Source organism: Miniopterus natalensis, chromosome 20 (genome assembly GCF_054644295.1).
Source record: "Miniopterus natalensis isolate mMinNat1 chromosome 20, mMinNat1.hap1, whole genome shotgun sequence".
Taxonomy (NCBI): Eukaryota; Metazoa; Chordata; class Mammalia; order Chiroptera; family Miniopteridae; genus Miniopterus; species Miniopterus natalensis.
The window spans coordinates 25,702,865-25,727,111 of record NC_142100.1 but is presented as its reverse complement, the minus strand read 5'-3'; the positions used below and the strand labels follow the sequence as shown (position 1 = coordinate 25,727,111).

General features: G+C 40.6%; 1 protein-coding gene across 2 annotated transcripts in view; it reads right to left on the bottom strand.

Annotated features, from left to right (window-relative positions):
- KNTC1 (kinetochore associated 1) overlaps positions 1 to 24,155 on the bottom strand; it is a 44,348-nt gene extending 20,193 nt beyond the window's left edge. Inside the window, exons 1-35 of one of the 2 annotated variants that reach the window (XM_016219037.2) lie at positions 24,104 to 24,155; positions 21,869 to 22,039; positions 20,736 to 20,856; positions 19,313 to 19,428; positions 18,880 to 18,958; positions 17,948 to 18,025; positions 16,528 to 16,562; positions 16,176 to 16,286; positions 15,454 to 15,547; positions 15,057 to 15,109; positions 14,723 to 14,838; positions 14,256 to 14,310; positions 13,621 to 13,719; positions 12,524 to 12,567; positions 12,355 to 12,420; positions 12,172 to 12,247; positions 11,928 to 12,053; positions 11,748 to 11,837; positions 11,041 to 11,094; positions 9,493 to 9,554; positions 8,801 to 8,912; positions 7,939 to 8,082; positions 7,688 to 7,744; positions 7,502 to 7,603; positions 7,155 to 7,274; positions 6,916 to 7,059; positions 6,305 to 6,403; positions 5,571 to 5,674; positions 5,319 to 5,418; positions 4,737 to 4,871; positions 4,088 to 4,207; positions 3,385 to 3,457; positions 2,732 to 2,799; positions 1,104 to 1,384; positions 278 to 450 (exon numbers count right to left, since the gene is read on the bottom strand). In XM_016219037.2, coding sequence (XP_016074523.2) covers positions 278 to 450; positions 1,104 to 1,384; positions 2,732 to 2,799; positions 3,385 to 3,457; positions 4,088 to 4,207; positions 4,737 to 4,871; positions 5,319 to 5,418; positions 5,571 to 5,674; positions 6,305 to 6,403; positions 6,916 to 7,059; positions 7,155 to 7,274; positions 7,502 to 7,603; positions 7,688 to 7,744; positions 7,939 to 8,082; positions 8,801 to 8,912; positions 9,493 to 9,554; positions 11,041 to 11,094; positions 11,748 to 11,837; positions 11,928 to 12,053; positions 12,172 to 12,247; positions 12,355 to 12,420; positions 12,524 to 12,567; positions 13,621 to 13,719; positions 14,256 to 14,310; positions 14,723 to 14,838; positions 15,057 to 15,109; positions 15,454 to 15,547; positions 16,176 to 16,286; positions 16,528 to 16,562; positions 17,948 to 18,025; positions 18,880 to 18,958; positions 19,313 to 19,428; positions 20,736 to 20,856; positions 21,869 to 21,997 — 3,436 coding nt within the window. In that variant the 5' untranslated portion in view covers positions 21,998 to 22,039; positions 24,104 to 24,155. Of the gene's footprint in view, positions 1 to 277; positions 451 to 1,103; positions 1,385 to 2,731; positions 2,800 to 3,384; positions 3,458 to 4,087; positions 4,208 to 4,736; positions 4,872 to 5,318; positions 5,419 to 5,570; positions 5,675 to 6,304; positions 6,404 to 6,915; positions 7,060 to 7,154; positions 7,275 to 7,501; positions 7,604 to 7,687; positions 7,745 to 7,938; positions 8,083 to 8,800; positions 8,913 to 9,492; positions 9,555 to 11,040; positions 11,095 to 11,747; positions 11,838 to 11,927; positions 12,054 to 12,171; positions 12,248 to 12,354; positions 12,421 to 12,523; positions 12,568 to 13,620; positions 13,720 to 14,255; positions 14,311 to 14,722; positions 14,839 to 15,056; positions 15,110 to 15,453; positions 15,625 to 16,175; positions 16,287 to 16,527; positions 17,670 to 17,947; positions 18,026 to 18,879; positions 18,959 to 19,312; positions 19,429 to 20,735; positions 20,857 to 21,868; positions 22,040 to 24,103 lie in introns of those variants that run through there. The other variant, XM_087828462.1, reaches the window with a different exon arrangement.
- Positions 24,156 to 24,247: the final 92 nt, after the last annotated feature.

The window sequence follows — 24,247 nt, the reverse complement described above, 5'->3', positions numbered from 1 at the left end:
ACACAGGTCAAATGTTTTCTTAAAGAGCAGGTAGGGGGGAAGCGCACTGAGAAATTTCACAAACCTATGAAAGTATTGTCAACAGTCAGGAACAATATTAACATTTGGGAATATTTTAATAATCCCCACAGAGAAGCTATAATTGTCCCTTTGTGAAATGGAGACACGACCTCTTCTCTTGTTACAGTGACGTCCAATTGTAAAGGGTCAGCATTTGGGAGACAAGCATGACATGAACCAGAGACAATCAAGCTAAGTGTATTACAAATCTGGTCACCTGGGCTGCAGATGGTGGCAGCCTGGCAGGCGAGATCATGTATTTCAGAAGGCAGGCTCAGTCCCGCAACTGTCGTCATCGGGACGTCATTAGCCAACATCTGGCAAAGCTTCTGGCACGTCAGGAACAGCAGTTTCCCAGTATCAGCGTTGCAGTGATACTTAAACAAGTCTCTGGAAGAAAGGAAATGTCAGAAATGAGAATACTCTTATCGAAGGCAGATGCACTTGCCTTTCTTGAATTAATATATAACCACTGCCAACTTTAATTTTTAAATTTTTATTATTACTTTTTAATCCTCACCTGAGGATATTTTATCCATTGCTTTTCTGAGAGAGTGGAAGGGAGAGAGAGAGAGAAAGAGAGAGAGAGAGAGACATCGATGTGAGAGAGACGCATCAATTGGTTGCCTCCCGCATGAGCCCTGACCCGGGGCGAGCCTGCCAACCGAGTACGTGCCCTTGGCTAGGATCGAACCAGGGACCCTTCAGTCCACAGGGCGACACTCAAACTAGAGCCAAACCGGCCAGGGCTCACCTACTTTTAAAATGACTTCATGTTAAATAGTTCGCTTGGTTTTCAATGTATATGGGATGATGTTAACTGTCGGAATGCAAAGTGACCTAAACCCAATGGGCAGGCTGCGTAACTATACAGTATTTAGTCAGTTGTCTTCTATGCTACTGCCTTCTGACCCAAAAGTCCAAAATACGCTTTCAGGGCAGGAAACCAAGAATTGCTTCCGTGAAAATGAAAGTTACCACCTTAGAAATAAACAAAGCACATGCTCCTTCAGAGGAGCTGTGGGATGCGGAGAGGAACGCACCTGCATTTTTTCAACGCCACTCCCACGTTCCCATCGTTTAGGGCCCTCAGGGTCAGCTCAGCCTCCAGCTCCTGTCTGGACACCTGCAGGGCCAGCGCCTGTCTGTGCAGCTTGGACTCAGTGCTCAGGCTCTTCTCCTTGGCGGCCGCCGGCCCTGCGGTGTCCCTGGGTTTGTGCTTTGCCTGAGCGGCTTCCTGAGCTTTGATGTACTGTTCACGGAGCTCTGCTACCAGGGAACGGTTGCTGTAATCTCCAAATGAAAGAAAGACCTCAAAGTTCTCCTGTCGCAAGGAAAGCAAGACAAAGCCCCAGGTCCGTTTAGTTTGTCCACTGTGAAAACCTTTGGGATGTCTCAAACCTCTCCCTCAAAGGCTACGCCTATATAAATGAAGGATTTAAGACTTCATATAGCTCAGCTGACATGGCTCAGTGGTTGAGCATTGACCTATGATCCAGGAGGTCACCAGTCAGGCACATGCCTGGGTTCCCGGCTCGATCCCCAGTAGGGGGCGTGATCAATGACTCTCTCATCATTGTTTCTCTCTCTCTCCCCCTTCCTCCCTCTGAAATGAAAGACATATTTTTTAAAAAAAGACTTCATATAAATGTCTAAGCACCATGCTGTACACTTGAAACTAATACAATGTTGAATGTGAACTGTAATTAAAAAAATTTTTAACAATTAAAAGAAAAAGGACTTCATAGTTCAAGGTATGAAAGTAAAAATATTATAACAAGTTTGGAAAAGAGGAAGACATCACTTTAACCCAGGGTGTCCTTGCCTTCAGCACTACAGAAAATTGGGCCCGAATGGTGGGGGAGCCCTGAGTGGAAGGAGGGAGGGCTTAAGCACTCGATTTGGGCGATTTTACTCCAGTGGCTTGAAGCTCCCAGCTTGGCTCTTTTCCATCATAACTCCTGGCTGGCTGATGAGTCCAGACCCAGAATGGATTTTTCTGACCCAATAAAACAATCCCATGAAGGCCACGGGAGGCCGCCTGGAGGTGGTGGGAGTGAGGCAGACCTTTCACTGCGACGCCACACTTCAGGGCAGTTTCTCAACCTCGCCGGGTGCCTGTCTGTTGTGGGGCCGCCTCATGCACAGCAGGGCATTTTGCAGCATCCCTGGCCTCTACCCACTAGATCTGGAGCCACAGATGTTCCACAAACAGCAGCATGATAAATACGCACGATTTTGCCTAGATCAAAACCAGTGCTTCAAAATCCCTTTCAAAGTTAAGAACGTGAGAACATTAACTTACGCTGTTTACATTTTCACAGAGAGAGGGAGGGAGAGGGAGAGGGAGAAAGAGACACTGATGTGAGTGAAACGTCCACTGGCTGCCTCCTGCTCACCTCACACCGTGGATCGAGCCCATAACCCGGGCATGTGCCCTGACTGGGTATAAAACTAGCAACCTTTAGGTGCTCGGGACAACGCCAGCCAGCTGAGCCACGCCAGCCAGGGTTCAACAAAGCTGTTTTTAAAAAGAGGGGAACAGCAGGCAAGCCAGTCCACCCGAAGTCTCTGAAGGCCAGTGCAGAAACTTTTTCGGAGGGGCTGCTCGCTTATGTCGAAAGCGCGCATTAGTCAAGTAATAATGTTCAGTGCAGCTCAACAGCTTTACCTGCAAGCTGGCAACGGCTTTGAATAGACTCAAGGTTTCTTCACACTCATCCTTCTTCTGCAGATTGTCTGTGATGGAAAATTTTAAAGTTATGGCAGACATCCAAGTGCCCACGGGATCAGGGTTTATAAAGGCTAAAATTTTAATTCGCTTTGGCTTTCTTATCTCAAGTCCTCAGTAGTTCTACTGAAATGACGACATAGGACAATTTAAGCTCAAGAAGAAACCTAATTACTCTTTCAGAGGGTACAGAAGTCTATGGGTTACAAGAGAACTGGCAATTTTTATGAAATAAATTGCTCTCTTTCCTTCCCAAAAGTTACTGTTAATCACTTTATTTAAGTTCAAGGTTAAATGGGTTTCCCTCCATCGTAACCAAACGATGAGAAACACGAAAAGTATAAAGCACCAAGGAAAACTAGTCCAGCAGGAACAGCTCCCTGAACATATAAACAAACCTTAAGTTGACTTTAGTTACATCTATTCTTATGCTACAAAGTAAAACCAGGAGGCCAGGAGGATTTTTGGTGAAGAAAGATGGGTGGGGCCAGCAAAACCATCAGAGCCAGAATGGGAGCTGGCACTGATGCTCCCTCCTGAACAGGGTCAACTTCAGGACAAAGCCAAGGGGAGGGGACAGAGGGAGACACTACCTTTCTGAATGTCGCATAGTACTTTAAGAATGTCCACTGATGTCCTCACTACAGACGTTCTCCAGGCCTTGTCCTAGAAAGAAAGATGCAGAGTTAAATTTGTTTCCTTACTGGCCACTTTGGTAGTGCACTCATGACAAACTCATGAAAACTGTGGGATCAGAAAACACACAAAATTGCTGAAAAACAAAGGTCTCTGTTACTGGGATCTGGGTGACGAAGAAATGGGTCAAAATGGAATCATATATAACATAAATATGAAAAACACCAGTATGGACCTTTAGATATATGATTGAGAAATACCATAGAATAGACACCTTTCAGCTACAGACAGCTGGGTTTTTGTTTGTTGTTTTTTTAAATAGTTTTTATTATTTGAAAACACATTTGGAAAAGCTCTCTGGAAAAGTTAAAAAGAACTGAACTTGTTTAACCTAGAGAACTGAAGTGCAATCATTACCTTTAGGACTAAAAAAATACATAGAGAGAAACATCGATGCAAGAGGGACACATCGACTGCCTGCCTCCCCAGAGCACCCCAACCAGGGCTGGGGATTGAACCTGCAACCGATGAACGTGCCCTTGACCAGGAATCGAACCTGGGGCCCCTTGATGCACAGGCCGTAAGTGTATCTTTTCTATCCTATTCCTGACTTTGCATAAAAACAGAATGTATCAACATTCTATTTAGTGAAAATCTCACCTCTTTAGAATGATCTGGTTCCTCCTGCAATGCCAATCGTGCCCATATGATGACTCTTTCCGCCGTCCTCTTAGCTTCAGCAGGAGGCAGAGACCTCAAAAGGAGGGCACAGTCCTCACTCTATAAACAGCATTTGAAGGAAGAAAAAATAGCTGATACCTTTGTGCAAAGAACAATTTGGACTTACGGCTCTCTTTTCTACCTAAAGATAGTAAGATACTTTGGAAACTAGGTTATGGTCAGATAAAAATATGAAAATTCTGTTGATGACAGCAAAGAAATTAAATTAAAATACCACTCTCTATTCTTTGTAATTTCTATGCTTATAGAATTACTGGAAGGTAACGACACTTAAGAATACAAAAAGCCCGTATCCTATTCTGGAATCAAAGGATACCACGGAAAATGTAAAACATAAATCTGAGTTTTGCTAAGTACCGAAGAGTAGGAAAACCCATTAGCTATTCACAAAACACTTTTCAAGAACCTACAGAGATGAAAAAACATGGTCAATCTACATTCAATGCTTTTGTCTTGTTATAAGTTACCCTGTACAGGTCTATTTGGATAATTTGAGTATTTTGAGTTTTCAAGAATTTCACTAACAAAGAAACCATATGAAGCAAAGGACAACATGAAACTTCCATACCTGATCTCGGTCTATCAGGTCAATGATCCTCAGACTGTAGATCTCATCATCAGACAGCAGATAGGCCTGGGCAACCTTCAGAGCATCTTCTAAGGAAGACGGGACATCTTGTTTGAGAATGTATCTGACCACCCTCTGAAACAGAAACAGTATATACACTTCTTTGCTATAAAGTCTCATAGAGAACCTGGAAGTCATTTGTTCATAAGGCAAAGTATTCACTAAATTAAAATAAGGGAGCAAAAAACTAAGCTATGAAAACATTAAAAAATAATTTACATTCTGCCTTTTATGACAGTGCTGCCCAACTTATTTTTCCCTCTAGCTTTATTGGGGTAAAACTGAAACAGAAACATTGTATATATTTACGGTGCACAATGTGATGATTTGATACACTCCTTTAGTTTCTTAATTTACCATCTGTTGTCTACTCTAATAAACAATTAAGCACCGTGTTAGCATTCTGTTTAACAAAAGGGGAACCTAGCTCTATCACCTTTAAGAACATGAAATCCTTATTAAGTTTCCCATGTTGCCCTGGAAATGGAACAAAGGCATTAAAAGGCTCTTTCTTGTACTTACCATGATTTCCTTGTTTAAGAGGTTCACCTCTCTTATTCCATAGCCTCGTAAAAGTTTCTTCATCTCCATTAGTTTGTAGCTCTCCTGCAACAACTTGACCCTAAAAGTAAATTGATGGACATCAACATGGATCCTCTTTTTTATGAAATACCAGGGGGCACAGTCAAGGACAGAAAACCAGAAATGAGTGTCAGCTCGACACAAGAGGTTCACCCCACACCGATGAGGCTGCCTGGCGGGCTGCCATCTTACTTGGGGTGGTCCATTTCCAGGTGCTGTTTCACCAGCTGCTCCACGGCCGCACTCCAGGGAACCACAGCTGCGTACATGATCTTCAGCACGGCGTCGAAGATGAGCTACGGAGACGCACGCGGGACAGTGAGCAGCCCTGGAAGCTACGGTTTATGCAAATTCATGGCGCTGCCTAATCTACAGCAGAGGCCTTACACCTACTGTCTGGTAGGCAGCTTGAGAATGTTTCACCTTCTGAGTGCAAAAGCCTACCTTTCTTTCCATCTACACAGACAAAGGGCATTTTTAATATTCAGAAAAATTTAGCAAAGTCTTTTTCTCTGCTGAAAATTATGTCCTATAACTCTATTATTTTCTACGGCCTGTGTCTGAAGATATTCCTCATGATTTTTTATTCATATTTTATAACGGTGCCTGTTAACAGTGAAAGTCAAAATAAAGGCATATTGTAATGTGTTTTTAAAATGCCTGTGTCTGTGAAACCATAGAAAAGCCTAGAAATACATGCATCCAGTTGTCCATGGTGGTTTTTCCAAGGGTGGGGATAAGCAAACTTTCACTTCTAATTTTGACAATTAAAGAAAGTAAGAGTTCTGGGCAGTTCCTGTTTGTTTCCCTTTTTCATACTACACGGATTCTCCTTAACAAGCATACGTTGCTTCTGTGAGAAGAAAACAAGTTTCAAGGAAAGATGCGATGCTGAAAAGGAACCTGCGTGGTCCCCGTGTACTCACGTCTGTGTCGGATAAACAGCCTATGACGGCCATGGCCTTTGCTTCCCACGCCGTCTCGAAGAGCGACGTGGACTTAGAGCTGCACCTCTTCAACAAATCCTGACAAGGATGAGCATATATATATGTGTACTTAAATTTAAAACTCTCACTGAAACAAAGTAAAACACACATATAGCTATAAACAGCTTTTACGGGTGTGTGAAGACACAGAAAGTTCTACTTCACCGTGGGTGCTGAACAATGGTCAAAAAGTGCAAAACTGCCAGCACCCTTGCCTTCGGATGGTACAGAAATTTATGAAGGAAACATTCTTGAGGGATCTATCAATAAGATTACTGCACCTTATTAACTTCTACACAAAATAATTGTGAATATTTACTGGGCAGTTGCTCCTATCCTCTCACAATAACTATTCGGAGAAAGCCCTGGTATTATCCTGTGTTGCTCAAGATTACCAGTCAACCAGCACCAGAGTCCACCCACATTCGTTACCAGTATAAGCTGCACACATGAAGCGGTTCCCTCTAAGGAGCTGATACACTGCATTACAATGTAACACAGCAGCTCACTGCATAGGTCCAGGAAACGAGCAGATGCAAAGGAAAAGTCACCTCTATGTACAGGAGGAGGAGCTCCTCCTCTTGCAAGTCATGCTCCCTCATGTAAACTCTTATGAACTTCTCCAGGATGGAAGGAATGAGCTCCGGGGCCAACACTTTATCGAACATTCGGAACACGATGGTGGTTGTGTTCTCCTGGATGCCAAAAAGAAAGAAAAAGATGGTATAAATGTAAACTGCACTCACCCTGGCTGTGATAAAAAACAATGCTGATAAGCCTAGACTTTTACCTTCTCAAAATCAGAGAGGGCCAGTTTGCAGTTGTACTTCCTGTGCAATGTGATCAACTCTCGCAAGTTATTCACCAAAGTCCTTAACTGACGTACTTCCTCCGTGTTTTCATAATCCTTCTGAAAAGAAAGTGTGACAGTTGATAAGGATATGAAATAAAAGCGTGAGGGAAATATGCAAAACAGTCAGAATTATTTCATATAAAATGTGAAATGGCCATGATTATACATAAGAGAAAATACATATTTTCCCTTTTGGTTGGTTCAATAGAGAAAAAGAATGCATTATGATAGGTTTAACATGAATCGAATGTTTTATCCCTAAAAGTCTGTTACCCATATCGTACCAAGGAAATCCAATGCCAAGAGGACACCAATCCCATCTCGTCTGTTTTTTCTGCTGTAAAAAATACTTCTGCCAGTTGAAGTCCATTCTCTGGCCAGTTTGCCTTTAAAAAATTTTACAAATCATTAAAAATAATGATTTATGCCATTGGGAGGGTTGTCTTTTCAGTGCTAATTATACAAATTACCTTATCAGTTAATTCAAGGTTCCTGGCTGCTTGCTCCAACCATTTTGCAAGAATTTTCTGAAATAGATATATCATTTAAAAATAAAATCCTGCATTAGCTAATCATTGAAATAATTTATAACATCCACAACAACCTTTCAAAAGAAACACTAAAACGAACTAATTGGTGTTAGTGCGACTTAATGTTCAATGACATGATGTAAAAAAATAAAATTGAACCATCGAGAGTGGAAACACTAAAGGCAACTCACCTGTCCATCCGGTACAATCCTTCTCACAAATGGGATCACGTCATTTTTAAGCCAGGGACAGAGCTTTTGCAAAGAGACTGGTGTGGAAATCGAGTTGAGCAAGTTCTCAAGCATTTTCACATCGAATCTGCTTTCAAAGTTTGCCTGAATCACACAGAGGGAGAAGTAAAGGTTTATCTGCCAAATTTAAACTGACGCCTCCCAGAAAGGAGAGACTTCTTAGGATGTCATTTCAATTATTATTTTACTATTTTGATTAGCATTAAAAGTGATTTACTCTATACAAATGATTTGAGATGGGGGCCACAAATTCTATGAATTTCATGGCAGAAAATTCCATATTAACAAATGAGGTGACAGGTGAACTGGCAGAGATGGCCTTCCAAGAAAACTTAACTGGAGGTGATAATACTGATTCCCAGCAATGTGTCCACTAATGACGTCACACCCAGATAACTACTTTTTGGACCTAAGTTTATACGCCAACATTAAGGGGATTCCGAGCAGCAATTTTCCCTTTACAATCTGGACAGCAATAGAAATACCTTCTCCACGGACACTACATAAGAAAGCCCATCAATAAGTCACTTAATAAAACATTGCTTTTGAGCTAAGTTTAGGAGCTAATTAGATCCTGACTGATGAGATAAAGGAAGTTCCTACTACCATATATCTTTATAATATTTCCTCTGAGTTAATGTCATCACGGGATAGTTTACTCTGGGACAGGTCATGTTTTATCAAACTGAAGATATCCTATCACTCAGGCATACTTGCCACCCTGTTAGCTCCCAGTGCTGACTCAATCACCTGCCTTTGGGATTATGAAGCCCTTAAGAAAAAAAAAAGCAAAACATGTTACCCGGTGTCTAAGCCAAAGGTACTGTGCACAAACAAGGTTTCCTTCTCTTAGCTGCAAAAAAATATCCTTGAGGTCATCTTCATTGTTCAGAAACTCAATCCAAGAACTACCACTGCAAAGTCAAAGAGGAAAAAAGTTACGGCTGAAAAAACAGATTAAGGTTAAACCTATTTGATACTGGTGACGGAGAGGGAGATGAGATTGACTGGATACAATGCAGGTCCAGGGACAGGCTTAAACACACGGGAGGTTTTCAGCAAATGATTAAGGGAACGTTTCAACCGGCAGTGAAGATGTGGATTGTTGAGTGAGAGTACAGAATAACTGACTAACCACAAGGAAAAAAAATAACGCTTCCCTTTTCTTGTTCATCTATCCTGATAATACACTTGTCTGATCTTTTAGGTAATTTTATATTTGCAAATAATGATATTCTTGGTGCACGTTAGTGTATTTAATAAAACAAATTTCCAGAAATAAAATGGCAAAGGCAAAAGGTATATGCATTTAAATTTGCCCTTTCAATGTATCGATTCCCATACATGGTGTAGGAGGTGCCCAAAGCTGAGCAGAGAAAAATGTTTTCCTCCCCAGTAACACAAATCCATTCAAAGCAATGCTGTATCTTCTACGACAGTCCAAATTTAAATCTAATTCACAGTCTAAAAATTGAAAATAAGGAACATACACACCTGAATTTTTCTGGTCCAAATGCTCCATAAAAAGTCGTCAACTTTGCGTGAGCCCTTAGAACCTAAAGAAGAGTAACTTCATTATCTGTAGGTCATGTGCAGTGATATTAAAATTAGGCATTCTGTGCGAGAAGTCTCCCACACAGTCTCATTTAGCCAATTCCCACAAATATGACTGCCTTTATTTAACACAAAACAAAACAAAAAGTTGAAATGATAGAAACATTTCCAATCGCATTCAGTGCAATAAGGCTGCAAATGAGAGGAAGCCATTTGCACATTAACTGTGGGTGCCCTACAAAATCAATTCATTTTCCCACTGATTTATAAATGCCCTTATGGGAAAACCTAGCTAGATCATACCAAAAATGTTCTTTGAACATTAAAAAATATATATGCCTAAGTACACATGTACACATAATTTTGGTACCATCATAGTCATCATCACAGTTGACATTTACTTGCCCGCTTAACAGGTTCCAGGCATTATGCAAAATGGTTTATCTAAATTACTTCATTTGACCTCAAAATAACCCTGTAAGTACTACTATTATTCCCATTATGCAGGTATGGAAACAAATATCAAAATAACTTGCTCTAGAAAAATACGACAGGCCTATCTTTAAATGAAAAACAGTCACGTGCCACATAACGTGTCAGTCGGTGAGGGACCACACATACGAGGGTGTAGTTATGCACCCAGATGGTGCATAAATGGTGAAGGAAGGAGATCGACCAGGGTGGTGAACACACACACAACACAGTGTATGGATGATGTGCTGTGGAACTGCGCACCTGAAACCTGTGTAACTTTGTTAACCAGTGTCACCCTCATAAATGCAATAAGAAAAAAAAGTCTGCTGTGAAACAGTATGTCATGTTCTGCCAGCAGCAGCCTCATCCACGTGTTTACTGCATCTCTTAATTGTATCATATTCTCTTGTGCTTGACTGAATCTCATGTTTTATCAACTGAGTGTAGCCTAAGTGCACAGTGTTATAAAGTCTACAGCAGTGACAGCACTAGGCCTTCACACCCACTCACCAGTCCCTGACTCACCAGGAGCAACTTCCAGTCCTGCAAGCTCCACTCATGGTAAGTGCCCTATACGGGTACCATTTTTTATACAATATTTTTACTGCACATTTTCTACGTTTAGATACCCCAATACTTAGCATTGTGTTAAAACTGCCCACAGTATTCAGCACAGTAACACGCAGCACAGGTGTGTAGCCCAGGAGCATATATGATTAGACTCATACAGCCTCAGTGTGTAGTGGGCTATGCTGTACCATCTAGGGTTTTACGGTGGTTTTAAAAAAAATCTTCCTAAGAATTTATTTGAGCCAGACTGAAGACACATGCCAGGGAGCAAGAACTCAGAGGCTCCTGCACCATCCAGGTTTATGAAAGTGCCTCTGTGATGTTCACACAGTGACATCACCCAAAGACACACTTCTCAGAACGCATCCCCATTGTTAAGTGGTGCCTGACTGTACTGTAAGGTACATTCACCCCCAAATTAACTTAGAAATGTAATGTAATTACCTCTTTTAAGCCATAAGAATAGACGGGAACAGTTCTATCTTCTTTATTCAAAAGCTAAGATGAACAAGAAACAAGGTCAGACTATCTGCTACATCAGCTTTTTCATAAAAGAAGATTGAGTATTTTTGTGAATTAAAGAAAAATGATCTCTAAAAATAAAATGGCATTAAACTCTGAGATAAACAGTGGACAATAAAGGAATAACATATCTTGGGGACATCAGTAATATTTTTAACAATAAAGATTAAAAAAAAAAAAAAAGCCCACCCTGCATGGCTCAGTGGTCGAGCATTGACCTAAGATTCAAGAGATTGCCTTTTGTTTCCGGGTCAGGGCACATGCCCAGGTTTCAGGCTTAATCCCTAGTAGGGGGCATGCAGGAGGCGGCCGATCAACGGCTTTCTCATCATTGATGTTTCTATCTCTCTCTCCCTTCCTGTCTCTGAAATCAATAAAAATATATTTTTTTAAAAAAGAAATGACATATCCTAAAAAATAATGCATTTTATGAAAAAAGCTCACAACATTTTTCCTGTTACACCTTGATTTTAAGGAATATAACTAGCAATGGTATTCAAAGGTCACTGAGGGGAACAACTGATAGCAAAATGCACTTTTAAAAAGGCCTACGATGGAAAAACCCCACTATTTTTGAAATAACTTGTTTTGCATAAGACAAACATGTACAAATGTTATAAAAAACTTACCCTGGTTTTGGCATAATTGAGCATTTCCTGGGTTGTCTCATAGGTTATCCACTGAGCTTCCAAGCAGTAATTCACCACAAATTCATCGTCCTATTTCACAAACACCAGACATAGAAAGGTGACCTAGTGCTGAGCGACCTGTTGATCTGAACACACTAGCACGTGGCAGGGGGCACACACCTGGATTTTATGTAGCGTCTCCTTAGCTTCATCTACGAGTTTTTGCCATTCGGTGTGCTCACCGGTGTCCAGAGAACTCAAAGCTAGTTTCTCCAATATGTCATTTGATTTTACCTTGTAAACAAGCTGTAATACAAATATGTCACACCAAAGAGCTTGAAGCCAAAAACGCTGTCTCCCGAGCATCTAGTACACACACAGATAAATGCCTGTTCAACAAGCGAGTAAATTCATGAGCGATTACCTCAACATCCAGCCCAAACTGAATGGCAAAGCTCTCGGCTTCAGCAAACCTGTGCTTGTGAAGCAACCGACTCAATCTGTCAGGTGGGAAAGAAATTTTGGCAAAATTTTTATTCATCAGGGGATTTCAGTTTTTCATTAAGAGATGAAGCCTAAAAGAAACCCGTTTTCTTTTAAAAGTTACCTGTTTTCTGGTAGAGCTTCTGTGAGACATCTGAGTACTAAAACAGAGACCGAGTCTTCAGATGGGCTGAAAGAAAGTTTTCACTTATGTTTGTCATCTAATATTAATAAGTAAATTCTAACGTAGCTGTGATTTAACAACTTATCTGATGAAACAAAACGTGACCTACTCTGGATCATTTTTGGAAATTCCCTCCAGAAGGTATATGGTATCCTACAACAGTAACAAAAACATTTACGATTGACATGCAGAATCAATTCATTTCAGAGTTACTAGAGTAACAACTGGTTTAGGCAGAAATTATCTATCAGTGGAATTGTAAAATCCCTGGGAAAACTGCTGGGGAAAAGTATATTCCCATAGCCTTAAAAATAACACCGCGGGAATGACTTACCCATTACAAAGGAGAAAATGTACCTTTACAACGGAAATCCGGCATAGCTGCCTTAACCGCATCACCAAATGTAACATTGCCAAAGCAGGACAAAGGGACATGAGCCCCACAATGTAACGGGGTCAGGACACAATGTTTCCTATGCAGTATTCTTGCCAAAAAAGATGAGCATGAACCTTATCATGATTGAACAAACAAATCCAAATAGAGGGATGGATATTCTAAGACTCAAAAAACACCGTCATAGAAGACAAAAAAGACTGGGGAACTGTTCTAGATTTAAGTAGACTACCGTGTGACCATGACAAGAAAATTCTATAGGTGATGCCTGGTTGGATCCTGGATCAAAAAAAAAAAAAAATAGCTTTAGCGCAATTGGTAAAATTTGAATTTGGATGGTATGTTTCATAATAGTTAAATTTTGTAAGTATGACAGCTGTGTGGTAGAAGAATGCCCTTATTCTTAGGAGGTACCTGCTGGAGCATTTAAGGGTGACAGGTCAGGATGCCGGCAATTAATTTCTAAATGGTTTGGAAAAATATAGCGTGTGCATAGAAAGAGATGCAACAAACAGAAAAAAAGTTTTTTACAGATCACAGTTAAAAATTAAATAAATAAAAGCAATTACCCCCCCCCCCCCCAGTTATCATCTAAACTTCTTGTGGAGACACAAGAAAATGGAACGTGCAGTTGACTGATATTTTATTTAATTTTCTTTTTTTAAAATGAACACTGACCTTGGGCAAGTCTATTTGAGGACATCTGATAACAATAAATACAGTTATAAACCTGTGATCTATCCCACTTGGGCTTAGCTTAGCTGTTCTTTATATTTTAAATATAAAATGGTTCAAAATATACATCAACTTACTGTGCTAATTCCTGTATGGACCAGAGTGGAAACACTAGATACTTCCACAGAGTATAGTATTTCCATCGTAGGTAATGAGTAGACCATGAGGTTTTTCATCTGAAAAAGAAAAATAGCAGAGTGATTAATTTAGTGGGTCAACATAAACCTCGGAGCGCAAGCCCACACTTCACAATTGAGGGTATAGACTACCCTCATGGAACAGAGCTGCATGCAAAAACTAATTTTGTAAGTCTGTTTCTGTATTACTTAAATGTTACGTAAAAAAATTATGTTCTATCCCACCTTTCCAATCTGCTGAATGAAAATCCATGTACTTCAAATCCATTCCACAATTGGTATTTAAGGAGAATGTAATTCCTCAGTGCCAGAACTGTAAGAGTCACTTTAATAAACATTCTCTTGTGGACAGTTTTATCCCAAGAGTGCTCCAATTAAAATGTGGGGCTGAGATTTATATCCGTAGTTTTTAAATGGGTAAAAAAGAACTCTTGGGGGGTTATTTCTGATTTGTCAGGTGTTTGCGTGAACTTAGAGCTAATATGCTGTGAGCACTACCTACCAACTATTTTTGTAGTAATGCTATTTCCAACACATAATATGGAAACACAAACGTGAGACGAATTTTCCAATACCTTCTTATGAGTCGTAGTTGTCAGGGCTACTAACTTGAGATTTGTGATCCCCTGCCTAAAAGAGAAAAGGTGTAAGTGAATCAAATGAGATTTGCCACTTGTAAGCTAAGTCAAAGGGATGTTCTTGCATAAAAGTTAAAATGGACACACACAGATGACATTGAACTTGATTTCTGCACAATTATGGTTCAGACTGACACTTTTTCTGGAGTGATTTTTAATCTGGGTGCATAAATCAGCAAGATGTAAACTTCACTTATTTTGGACTCACACTGTAACACAATCACTTGAAGGTTCTTATTGCCTGTTCTCAATAAATCTGTCTAAGAATGGTCTTTATCCTGTCAGTCTGCTCACAGTGTAATTAGAATGCACCATGTAATGAATGATCAGATCAGATCAGATTGGAACCAGGTAGGAAATCTGTTTGTAACAGAAGGGGGAGCACCACTAGCATCACAACGCACCACGTGACTGAAGAGGGTGAATCTGCTTCTGTGGTGAGGAGGAAGTCTTCCACGTGAAGAGAGGGCCAGTTCCACAAGGGAGTCAGAGTGTAAATATCCCACAAGCTCAGCACGCTCTGCAAAAGAGACACTTCACTGGCACGTTTTCACAAGGGCTAAAAATTTCCATTTCAGGGAGTGTCCTTTGATATGTGTTTATACTGAAATAAAGCACAGTATCCAAGACAGTAATTCATCCACCCTGGCTAAGGTCTGTGCCTTTGTAAGTCTGACATTTCTGGTGTAAAACACAATACCAAGGGAAATCATCAAAGGAGAAATATCGAAAACATACATCAGTATCAAGAACAAAAAGTAGGTTGTCTATCAGCTGGAATTTCTTGGCACCTACAAAAGAGAAAGCAAGGTGTGTAAGGATTATTATATTTCTGTGCTACATGGAGCCACATTTAAATAGTAAACTAACATTTATGGACAAAAAGTTCCCCTTTGTACTTATCCCTGTTTCTGTATTTTTTTGATGACCACTAAAATGAAAAACCACCCCCCAAAAAAGAGTAACAAAGGCAACATATCAAGAACAGTCATGTACGTGGAAAATTATCAATTTAATCTGGCTCGTTTCAATGAGTGGTCTGGTTAAACGGCTCATATGTGCTAGACTTAGTAGAGTGACATGAATATTAGAACACACTAATAATTACCAAAAGTAGTTTCGTTAACTTATTTACCTCTGATAATCTCTGCATCGACAACATTCTTAACTGTCATTTCCTTCTTGAGAGGGTCTGGTTCCCATTTGGAGAAGGCACAATTACCAGTTCCCTAGAGGAGTGACAACAGTCCTTCAGCTGCAGATTTGGTTCTTAGATCTGAACTCTCCTCACGGTGGAGACGCCTGCCTAAGTTGTACACATTACTAATTTCAAAATATGCATTTAGATGCTCAAGCCCAACTCGCGTTCATCTCTCAGTTCCTCTCTTCATTTGTTTTTAACAGGACAGAATGAAAGGGACAGTGAAGTGTTGTTATTTGTTGTGACCATGTGAATATTTAATAAGGAATAGGTATATTCAGGCAATTCACTCTAAAGACATAGGGTAAACTTTAACATATAAACTTGGCAAGTAAAAATGTTGTAAATGCTGTAATTATACTGAATCTTTGCCTACTCCTCGAATAGAGTATTAGAGGTTTTATTTGTTAAGTTTTTGCCTACACTCATAGTCAAAAGAAATGATAAATTTCAGGTAGATATTTATGAAAATAAAGATGCAAAATTTTTCCAACATAGTAACTTAGGCTTACTAACTAATTTTGTGAACTTAATTTTACAATTCCTATTTCTGTTACACATTACAAATTAACCTGTAATTTAACCAAAACTGTAGGTTTTAATGAAGAAACATTTCGGAAACAAAAAAACCAAAGTTTTATAGAAAGAATTATTACCCCAATGATCATAGGGATTTTGCTTGCCAAATCTCCAGCCACAAGATTCAGACAACCATGACTATGATAATTTTCAGTAGAAATGAAGCTGGACTTGATTTGTCCTTGTAACTGCAAAATTTAAATAATAAGAATGTTATATATACACACCATAGGCCAAATTCCTTGGAAAGACTGATAAAAATCAGTGTAAACCAAGTATTTATTTTTAAAGAATGGAAATGTTATTAAAATGTTACATCATGCTAAATTCCCAAAAGGTCAGCCAGTAGACAACTACATCCAGAGATTTATCTCCTAAATTTTCATTAAATCTAAGTTTTAACAAGACAATATAATTTTGTTTTCTTACCTTTTTAGCTTTATTGAAGTCTACATTTTCAATCGCTGTATGAAAAAGAGAAAGCAGGCTAAACTCAGTGTTAACCTATAAAACACATAAAAGTTGCCCCTTTTGTGTCAAGGTAAAAATTATACACAATCTAGTGAGAAGAACATTGGGTAGAAATTAATAGGAGAGTGGTGACTTTCAGTGTTGCCCCTGATATGAGCTGTGACATGCTGCCCTTAGGGCACCCAAAGGGCTGTCCCTATGGTGCCTCTCCACACCTTCCCTACAAAGAGGGTCTTCTATTAAAATAGACTCCAAATGTCCTGCTTGAGCGCTGAAGTCCTACCTGTGAAGTCATCACTTTACACTCCATTTTGGAAAAGCTACTTCACTTGTCTGCTCTTTCACTAAACTGGGGAGCTTTGCATCTTAAATCTCGTTGTATCCCCTGGACCTCGCACGTTCTTGGCATATAAATTTTAAAAAATATATTTGTTGAATACATGCCCCAAACCAATTCCTCAATCTCTTCTAGCTCAGAGGGAAGGATGGTCCGTACCACTCACTGAGCACAAAGTTACTGTTAAGTTACTTTGTTAACAATATTGTTAACACTTCTGTAGTCATTTCTGTTTCTGGGTTCAGTCATTCCATCAAAAAGCATTTATCACTCCCTCTTGCATCTTGGCCACCAACATGCCATCCAGACTGAGGGAGACCTGGGAACTTTGGGGCTACGTGAGCCATGGACACAGCCACATTGGCAGGCACAGGAAGCACCCTGGAGGCCAAGGTAATGCCAGTGCCTTACATCATCCCAGGACTGACTTTGACAAATATCACCCAGATTCCTTTGGGAAAGTTGGCATGAGGCACAACCACTTAGAGAGGACCCAGAGCTCCTGCCCACTATCAACCTCGATAAACTCTGGACCTTGGTCAGTGAGCAGACACAGGTAGATGCTGCCAAAAACAAGACAGGAGCTGCTCCTATCATTGATGTGGTGCAATCGGGGCTACTACAGAGTTTGGGGAAGGGAAGGCTCCCAAAGCAGCCTGTCATGGTGAAGGCCAAGTTCTGAAGATAAAGGGGGGTGAGGGGAGGTTGTGTCCTGGTAGCTTGAAGCCACATTAGATGCTCACAAGTAATAATTAAAAAAAAAAAAAAAAAAAAAGCACTTATCACTATGCTGGTGTATGTCTTATCTCTCTAAGCTGTAAACTCCCTGAAGGCTATAAACAGATTACACTTCTTCAGATTCTGTTGCAGCCTGAACATTGGAGAATAAATACATTAGAAATGCCTAAAATGTATACACAGTATCGTAGAGTGTAGTGAAACTAAAGTAACTGTCTTAAAGAGGATATTTAAAAATTTACCTGGAGCAGTAATAAGAAATATTGCTGTGACTCAATAATAAGAAAATAATACATTACTTACCTTGTTGAATTTTTACAAGCTGAATGTTTGTAATACAAAAAAATCCATTGTTTGTAAGAAGCAGCATATAATAGGTACCTATTAAAATAAAATTAAGCCAGTTTCTCTAAAAGGCATATAAGTATAAAATTTAAGCCAGTATCTGAACCTAGTTTAAAAATATGACAATTTGCTCATTTAAATTCTAATCATCAAATAATATAGGAATGATACAGGTAAAACTTATTTACAAAGCATTGTAAAAACGATGTTAACTCCTGTGAAACATTTATAAACCAAACTTCATTTCCCAGAAAAACAAAACAAAAAAACCCTCAGATATATCAAAATAAGTTAAGGTTCCAGTTAACATTTGTTGAAATGGAAATGTGATGAATATGTTGGAACCCACCGCCCCCCAAAACAAACATTTTAAAAGAATATACTGTCTCCTTGGTAATCTATGGAACTCTCAAAACTATAAAAATTAGTTTAGAATACTATACTAAGGAAAAGGACATTTAAGCCTCTGAAAAGAGCTAAAATAAAAACTTGTTTCTGCCCAGCCGGGCGTGGCTCAGCGGTTGAGCGTGGACCTAGGATCCAGGCAATGGGAGTTCCATTCCTGGTCAGGGCACATGCCCAGGTTGCGGGCTCGATCCCCAGCAGGGGGCTTGCAGGAGGCAGCTGATCAATGACTCTCATCATAGATGTTTTTCTCTCTCTCTCTCTCTCTCTCCCACCCTCCTTTCTTATCTCTGAAATCAATAAAGATATATTTAAAAAAAAACAAAAACTCGTCTCTTATAATAACATTGATTGCACTGCTAGAAAATTTACACTGTGTACGTAGCACAATAATGAACTTATAGAATTCATTTACTATAAAAATGATATTTTGATTGGGTAGCAGTCAGAAGATATAAAAGAAAAAAAGAAAAGAAAAAACTTACCTTCACTTGAGCCATCTTTCTCAATAACCAGAGTTCGGTAAGTACACTGATTTTCACCATTAGCTTTCTGAACAAAAGCCTAATTGCAAATTAATTTCAAGTAAGATTAAACCCAGAAAAATATAATCAAGGATTATGTTCTTTAAAATCGCAGAGCTATCGATTATCATTAGCAATAGATCTGCCCACGTTCCAAACATTTTAGTTTTAAGATGGAAAACTATCTTGAACAAGCCTACTAATAAGAATATCCGCAAAGCTTAATTTTACAACTTGGCATTTAGTCTGTTTCTAAGGCATGAATTTTACGTTTAACGTAAAGGAACGTTATTCTTTTAAACACAAATTAAGTAATGGTCCACTCGAGTTTTAGTTGCGCAACAGATTGTTTAGAACTTAGGTGATGAAACCAAAAAACATGAAAGGGTCTTACGTTCGTGAGCAGTGTCTGCTTTGACGTTACGTGGATAAAATGCAAGTTGCCGCTCCTCTCCCCAACCAAAAGGAACTTTCCTTCTTGACAAAGGCCAACTACATCCACTTCTGAGTCTGAAAATTTCAAAGTTACAGGCTTCCTTCGAAAATGTTTATTTTCAATACGAAAAGTTGTAAACTTTGTCATTAAAAGTCAACTAGGCAAGCTTCTTTTAAGTATTATTATTATTTTTTAAAGTGGTGATTAAAATAAAAAAGAATGCTATTGACTCTTCATCAGTCAACAGATATTTACTGGGCGCTTCCCCATGAAGCACTGTTTTAGGCCTTCTGCACATAGCTGAGAATGTGAGGTTCACTTTCACGGAGCTGGAACTTCAAGGCAGGTATCGGATGATAAACTGAGCATAAGAAACCCATTCTGTGACATGTAAGAAGGTGATAAATTCTCTGGAAAAAAGAAAACGCAGAGCAGGGAGAGAGAGCGCAGAAGAGCCGTGCACGCTGCGGTATTGTTTAGAGTGCTCCCAGATTGCCCCCTTTGATAAGGTGAGACATGAACAGAGACTTGAAGGTGAACTTGCTGTTCGTGTAAGAGGCTGGGGCAGTGAAATGCAAGCTGAGAGGGGAAGGGGGAAGGATAGAAGCAGTAGCATGGAAATGGCTTAAGAACGGAAATTATTCAGTAGCAGTACCTTCATACAAATGTATCCTGCGTTCACACAGCCCACTATTTCATTGGTGAAACTGTGGATTCTGGAGACCCATCAGGGTAGATATGCTAAGATCCCACGAAATAGGAGCATCTTGCTCCACAGTGTGCGCAAGGTTTCGTTGGAGTCGTCCCCCGCCCCCCGTAAAAATCAATGGAAAAAATATCCATAGGGAAGGATTAAAAAAGATAGCATTCTCACACGCAATCCTCCTTTTCAGTCATCTCAGTTGTTACACAAACACTTCAACAACCATCTTCCTCTCAAAATTTACTCTTAAGTCCACATCTGCATATACTTGAAGCTCTTTAACTCAATGAGGAATTTGTAAGTACTGAAAAAGCTTCTTATGGTGCTATACATTCTAAACGTATTCAAATATCTGTTGGTGATATTGAAATTATGTACAAGATTTAGATACTTGAACACACTAGGCTCAACTGGTATTCTAACACAAAAGTCACACAAGTGAAGTAAACTATTGCTTTACCTTATGTTTCCCCTCAACCTACTGAGAAGGGTTCACTCCAGCATTCTTTGAGTCTAGTAACTCAGCACAAAAAAGAGGCACTCAAGATTCATTTCTTGAAATTAGTCCGATCTCAAGTCTTAGAAGCAATGGAGCTGAGAAAAGGCAATGCAGTAGAAACTGGCAGCAAGTACTTGACTTCCAATTTATTTTATTGCTTTACTGTATGCTTGACTTACCGAATATGAGTTGCAACTGAAGGGATCTACAAATACTGTCAAAGAGTATCACTGACTGGTCAGCTACAATAATAAATCCATCACTTAGGCTGCAAGCTTTTATCTTTGGATTTAATGAGGCCTGTGGGAGGGAAAAGCATGACTAAATTAAGACATTTTTATACACGCTTAACAGTACCGATCAACAGTATCATCAGAGTCCCAAGTACCCAAGTTGAAAACTTGACAGGCCCTTTTTTCTTTAACTCATGTGTCTAACTAGTTGAGCTTTTCTTTGTGTGGTGTATCCTGAATCCACTCACAGTCCAAATCAGGGAAACAGCCCAGGACTGCTAGGAAAGGGCAAAGGATGCCCAAACAACAAGTCTTGCTTTCCTACGGGTTGATCTTATGACTATAGGAGCCAATGGGGCATTGACATCAACGAACCAGTACTGGCATAAAGTCTCACCCGAAGCACACGGTTTACATGACAAATCCTGTGCTCTGCCTATTTATTCCTCTGCCAAAGCCCAACATCTGGCAGCCACCGATCTATTTACTGTCTTTTCCTCAGCCAGAACGTCATACAGTATAGCTGGAATCACATCACGTAGTATGCAGCTTTCTCAGATTGGCTTCTTTCACTTAGTAATATACATTTACGGTCCAATTTATCTATTTTTCCATTGCTTGTGCTTTTAACATTGTACCTAAAACGGCTTTGCCTAATCCAAGCTCACAAAGATTTCAATGGATTGTATTTTTCATTTCAAATTCTACTTGTTCATTGCTGGTATAGATAGAGGAGAGCTGTTGAGTTTTGCATATTAACCTTGTATCCTGCAACCATGCTATAATCACTTATTATTCCAGTAGTCTCTGTGTTGATTCTTTCATATTTCCGACACGGATAATCAGGGCCATGTGAGAACAAAGACAGTTTCATTTCTTCCTTCTCAATGGTAAGTTCGGTTTGGAAATACAAATCTTAATATAAGGGATGCAGATGGAAATTCCTAATAATTTGAGACTGAACCCTGATTATCTGACAGGGTGCTATATTCATTCACAAAACATTTACTATGTAGCTACAGGGCCTACCAAAAACTCGGTAAGAATTCTGTGAACAAAAACAGCAGCAGAACCATTACCTTTTCGGAGCAGATCTTCGCTAGCAAATCCACTTGATATAAAGCACTTCCGTGCTCTTTTCTTGATCCAACACCTAGGTACCCACTTCCCGTATCATCGCTCGTTAGCAGCTCAATATCATTCCACATGTTTCTGAGATTGTTTTCCTGATTCGGGAACCGCTGCCTTCCCTGTGACAACATGCAAAATTAGAGACCCATTTATATTGTTTAACAGAATCCAGTTTCTTGGGAAATGAAAAGGTTGCATCCAAAATATGAATCAATAAATACTTTTCTGTATTCATATCATTTCTGTAGTCACTAGATACTTTAGACCAATAAGACAAATGGAACTAGAGCTATGATTTATCACTAAATAAGCACATATTGGTTTAGGAACACAAACAATTCTGATATTATCAATGTACCCTAGAGTTTCTAGTATTTTGTGTGCCTCGCTTGAAATTATAACAAGGTTTCATTTGAAATAAACCTTTAATCAGCATAGCAATAAACAGCAAAAGTTCTGAAGTCAGACTGGGAAATTTTAGGATGACAAGGTTCCAGATGAACTTAAAAAAAAGTCATTAATATTTTCAGTATTGTACAATAAAGGACAATATTAAGGGGGGGAGGAAAATACTGGATTAGGTTTTTGAATGAACCAAAGAGTATACCTGTAATCTTAGAAAAGTCTTTTAACCATCCTATCAACTCATTCTATGTGCGGTCTGCGTGAGAGCAGAATACGAAGATGAAAAATGAGAAACAATCCCTGGATTAAGGCTTTAAGATTGCTGGGGAACAATAACCGAATACTTACAAATGTTTTGATACATGCTAACAGACTATGTTTTAAAATCTATGGTTGGGACAGCGCAGGGAAGGAACAATTTCAGACTATGTGCTCCTTCACATTGACTTGTCCTTTAGCAAGGAACTTAATCTTTGTTTCTCAACTCGCTAACCTATAGAACAGGAATATAGCTGTACCTACCTGACGGGTTGTTCTAGGAGTTTTAAATGTTCACAAAATAATTCTTGATGCATGGCAAGCACTCAGTGTTAAGGGTTAGCGAATTTAGTTTGTATTGGCGGAAGCAGTAATATTTGGGCTAGTAATTTAAGGTCATTGGAGTTTTTTCCCCCCAATTTTTCAGTTACAGTGGACATACAATGCTATATTAGTTCCAGGTGGACAACAGAGATTAGAGGACCTTTTTAAACATCGGGGAAGAGTTCTTACCAAGAGTGTAAGGGTACAGAAAGGAGGCCTGCCAGAATAGACAACAGTTTCAGCGGGTGGGAGGTGGGAGACTGGGACAGGAGGGAGTGAATATCTGAATGAGTCTCAGGGTCCCACATCTGTAAAAACAGGGAAGGCAGGACAGGGCTTTGTCATTGTGAAGTGTCTACTCTTGCAGGAAGGGCAAAAATAGAAACAGTTCACACGGGCTGCGTGAGTGAGTACGCAAGAGAGTTCTGAACGCTTTCCCCGTTTAGTCAACGCGACGGCCCCCGTTACAGCCGAGGTCACCTACAGGTCAGGGTCTCGGCGGCCAAGGCCACCTTTCCCTAAAGCGAGTCAACCACGACGTAGCTAGACACGGAGAAAAGCAGGCCCGCGCCCGGCTAGGAACTGTTACACTAGGAAGAAACAATGACACGCGGTGCCAAGCGTTTCCAGGGAAACAAGGCGGCGCTAAGGGGGTGGGGGAGGGCCGCCGAGGGAGGGTTTGTGCGCGGAGGGAAAGAGCTGAGGAGAGCTGAGCCGAGACCCGAAAGGGCGAGAAGCCACCTTTGCAGAGCTGGGGGGAGGGGACATAGAAGTGCAAAAAAAAAAAAAAAAAAAAGCTGAGAGGCTGGCGGGAGTCGGGGCGGCTGCCGAGCCGCAGCGGGAACGGAGCCGCGCGGGGGCCGAGCGGACAGGGGCGGCGACGGGGGTCCCCGACCTCCAGCCTGGGCTTATCCTCAGGGCAGGGGGACGACACGAAGCAGCCCCGGGGCGGCCTCTGACCAACTTGAGGGCGCCCCGGCTGCGGGCTGAGGAGCGAACCGAGCGGGATGAAACAGCAGCAGCGAGGCCAGCGGGCGCCAGGGCGCCGGGCCGGCCGGAGCCGACTCCAACCTCTCCCACCAGCGTCGCGAAGGGGAAACACCCCCAACTGCGCCGAGGGCGCCGCGACTTCGAGCTGAACCCCTCTCCCGCCCCCTCGCCCAGCTCCCTCCAGCGGCGCGACTCCCCCTCCTCACCCGCCAAGGCCAGCGGAGCGCTGAACTTCACCGTCCCCTCTTTCCGACTCCCGCAACCGCCCCTAAACTCTTCAGGTTCCACCGGGAGGCTTTGAATTGGCGGGAGAAGACCAAGCCCAACCCCTTCTACGGCGGCCGGGGAAG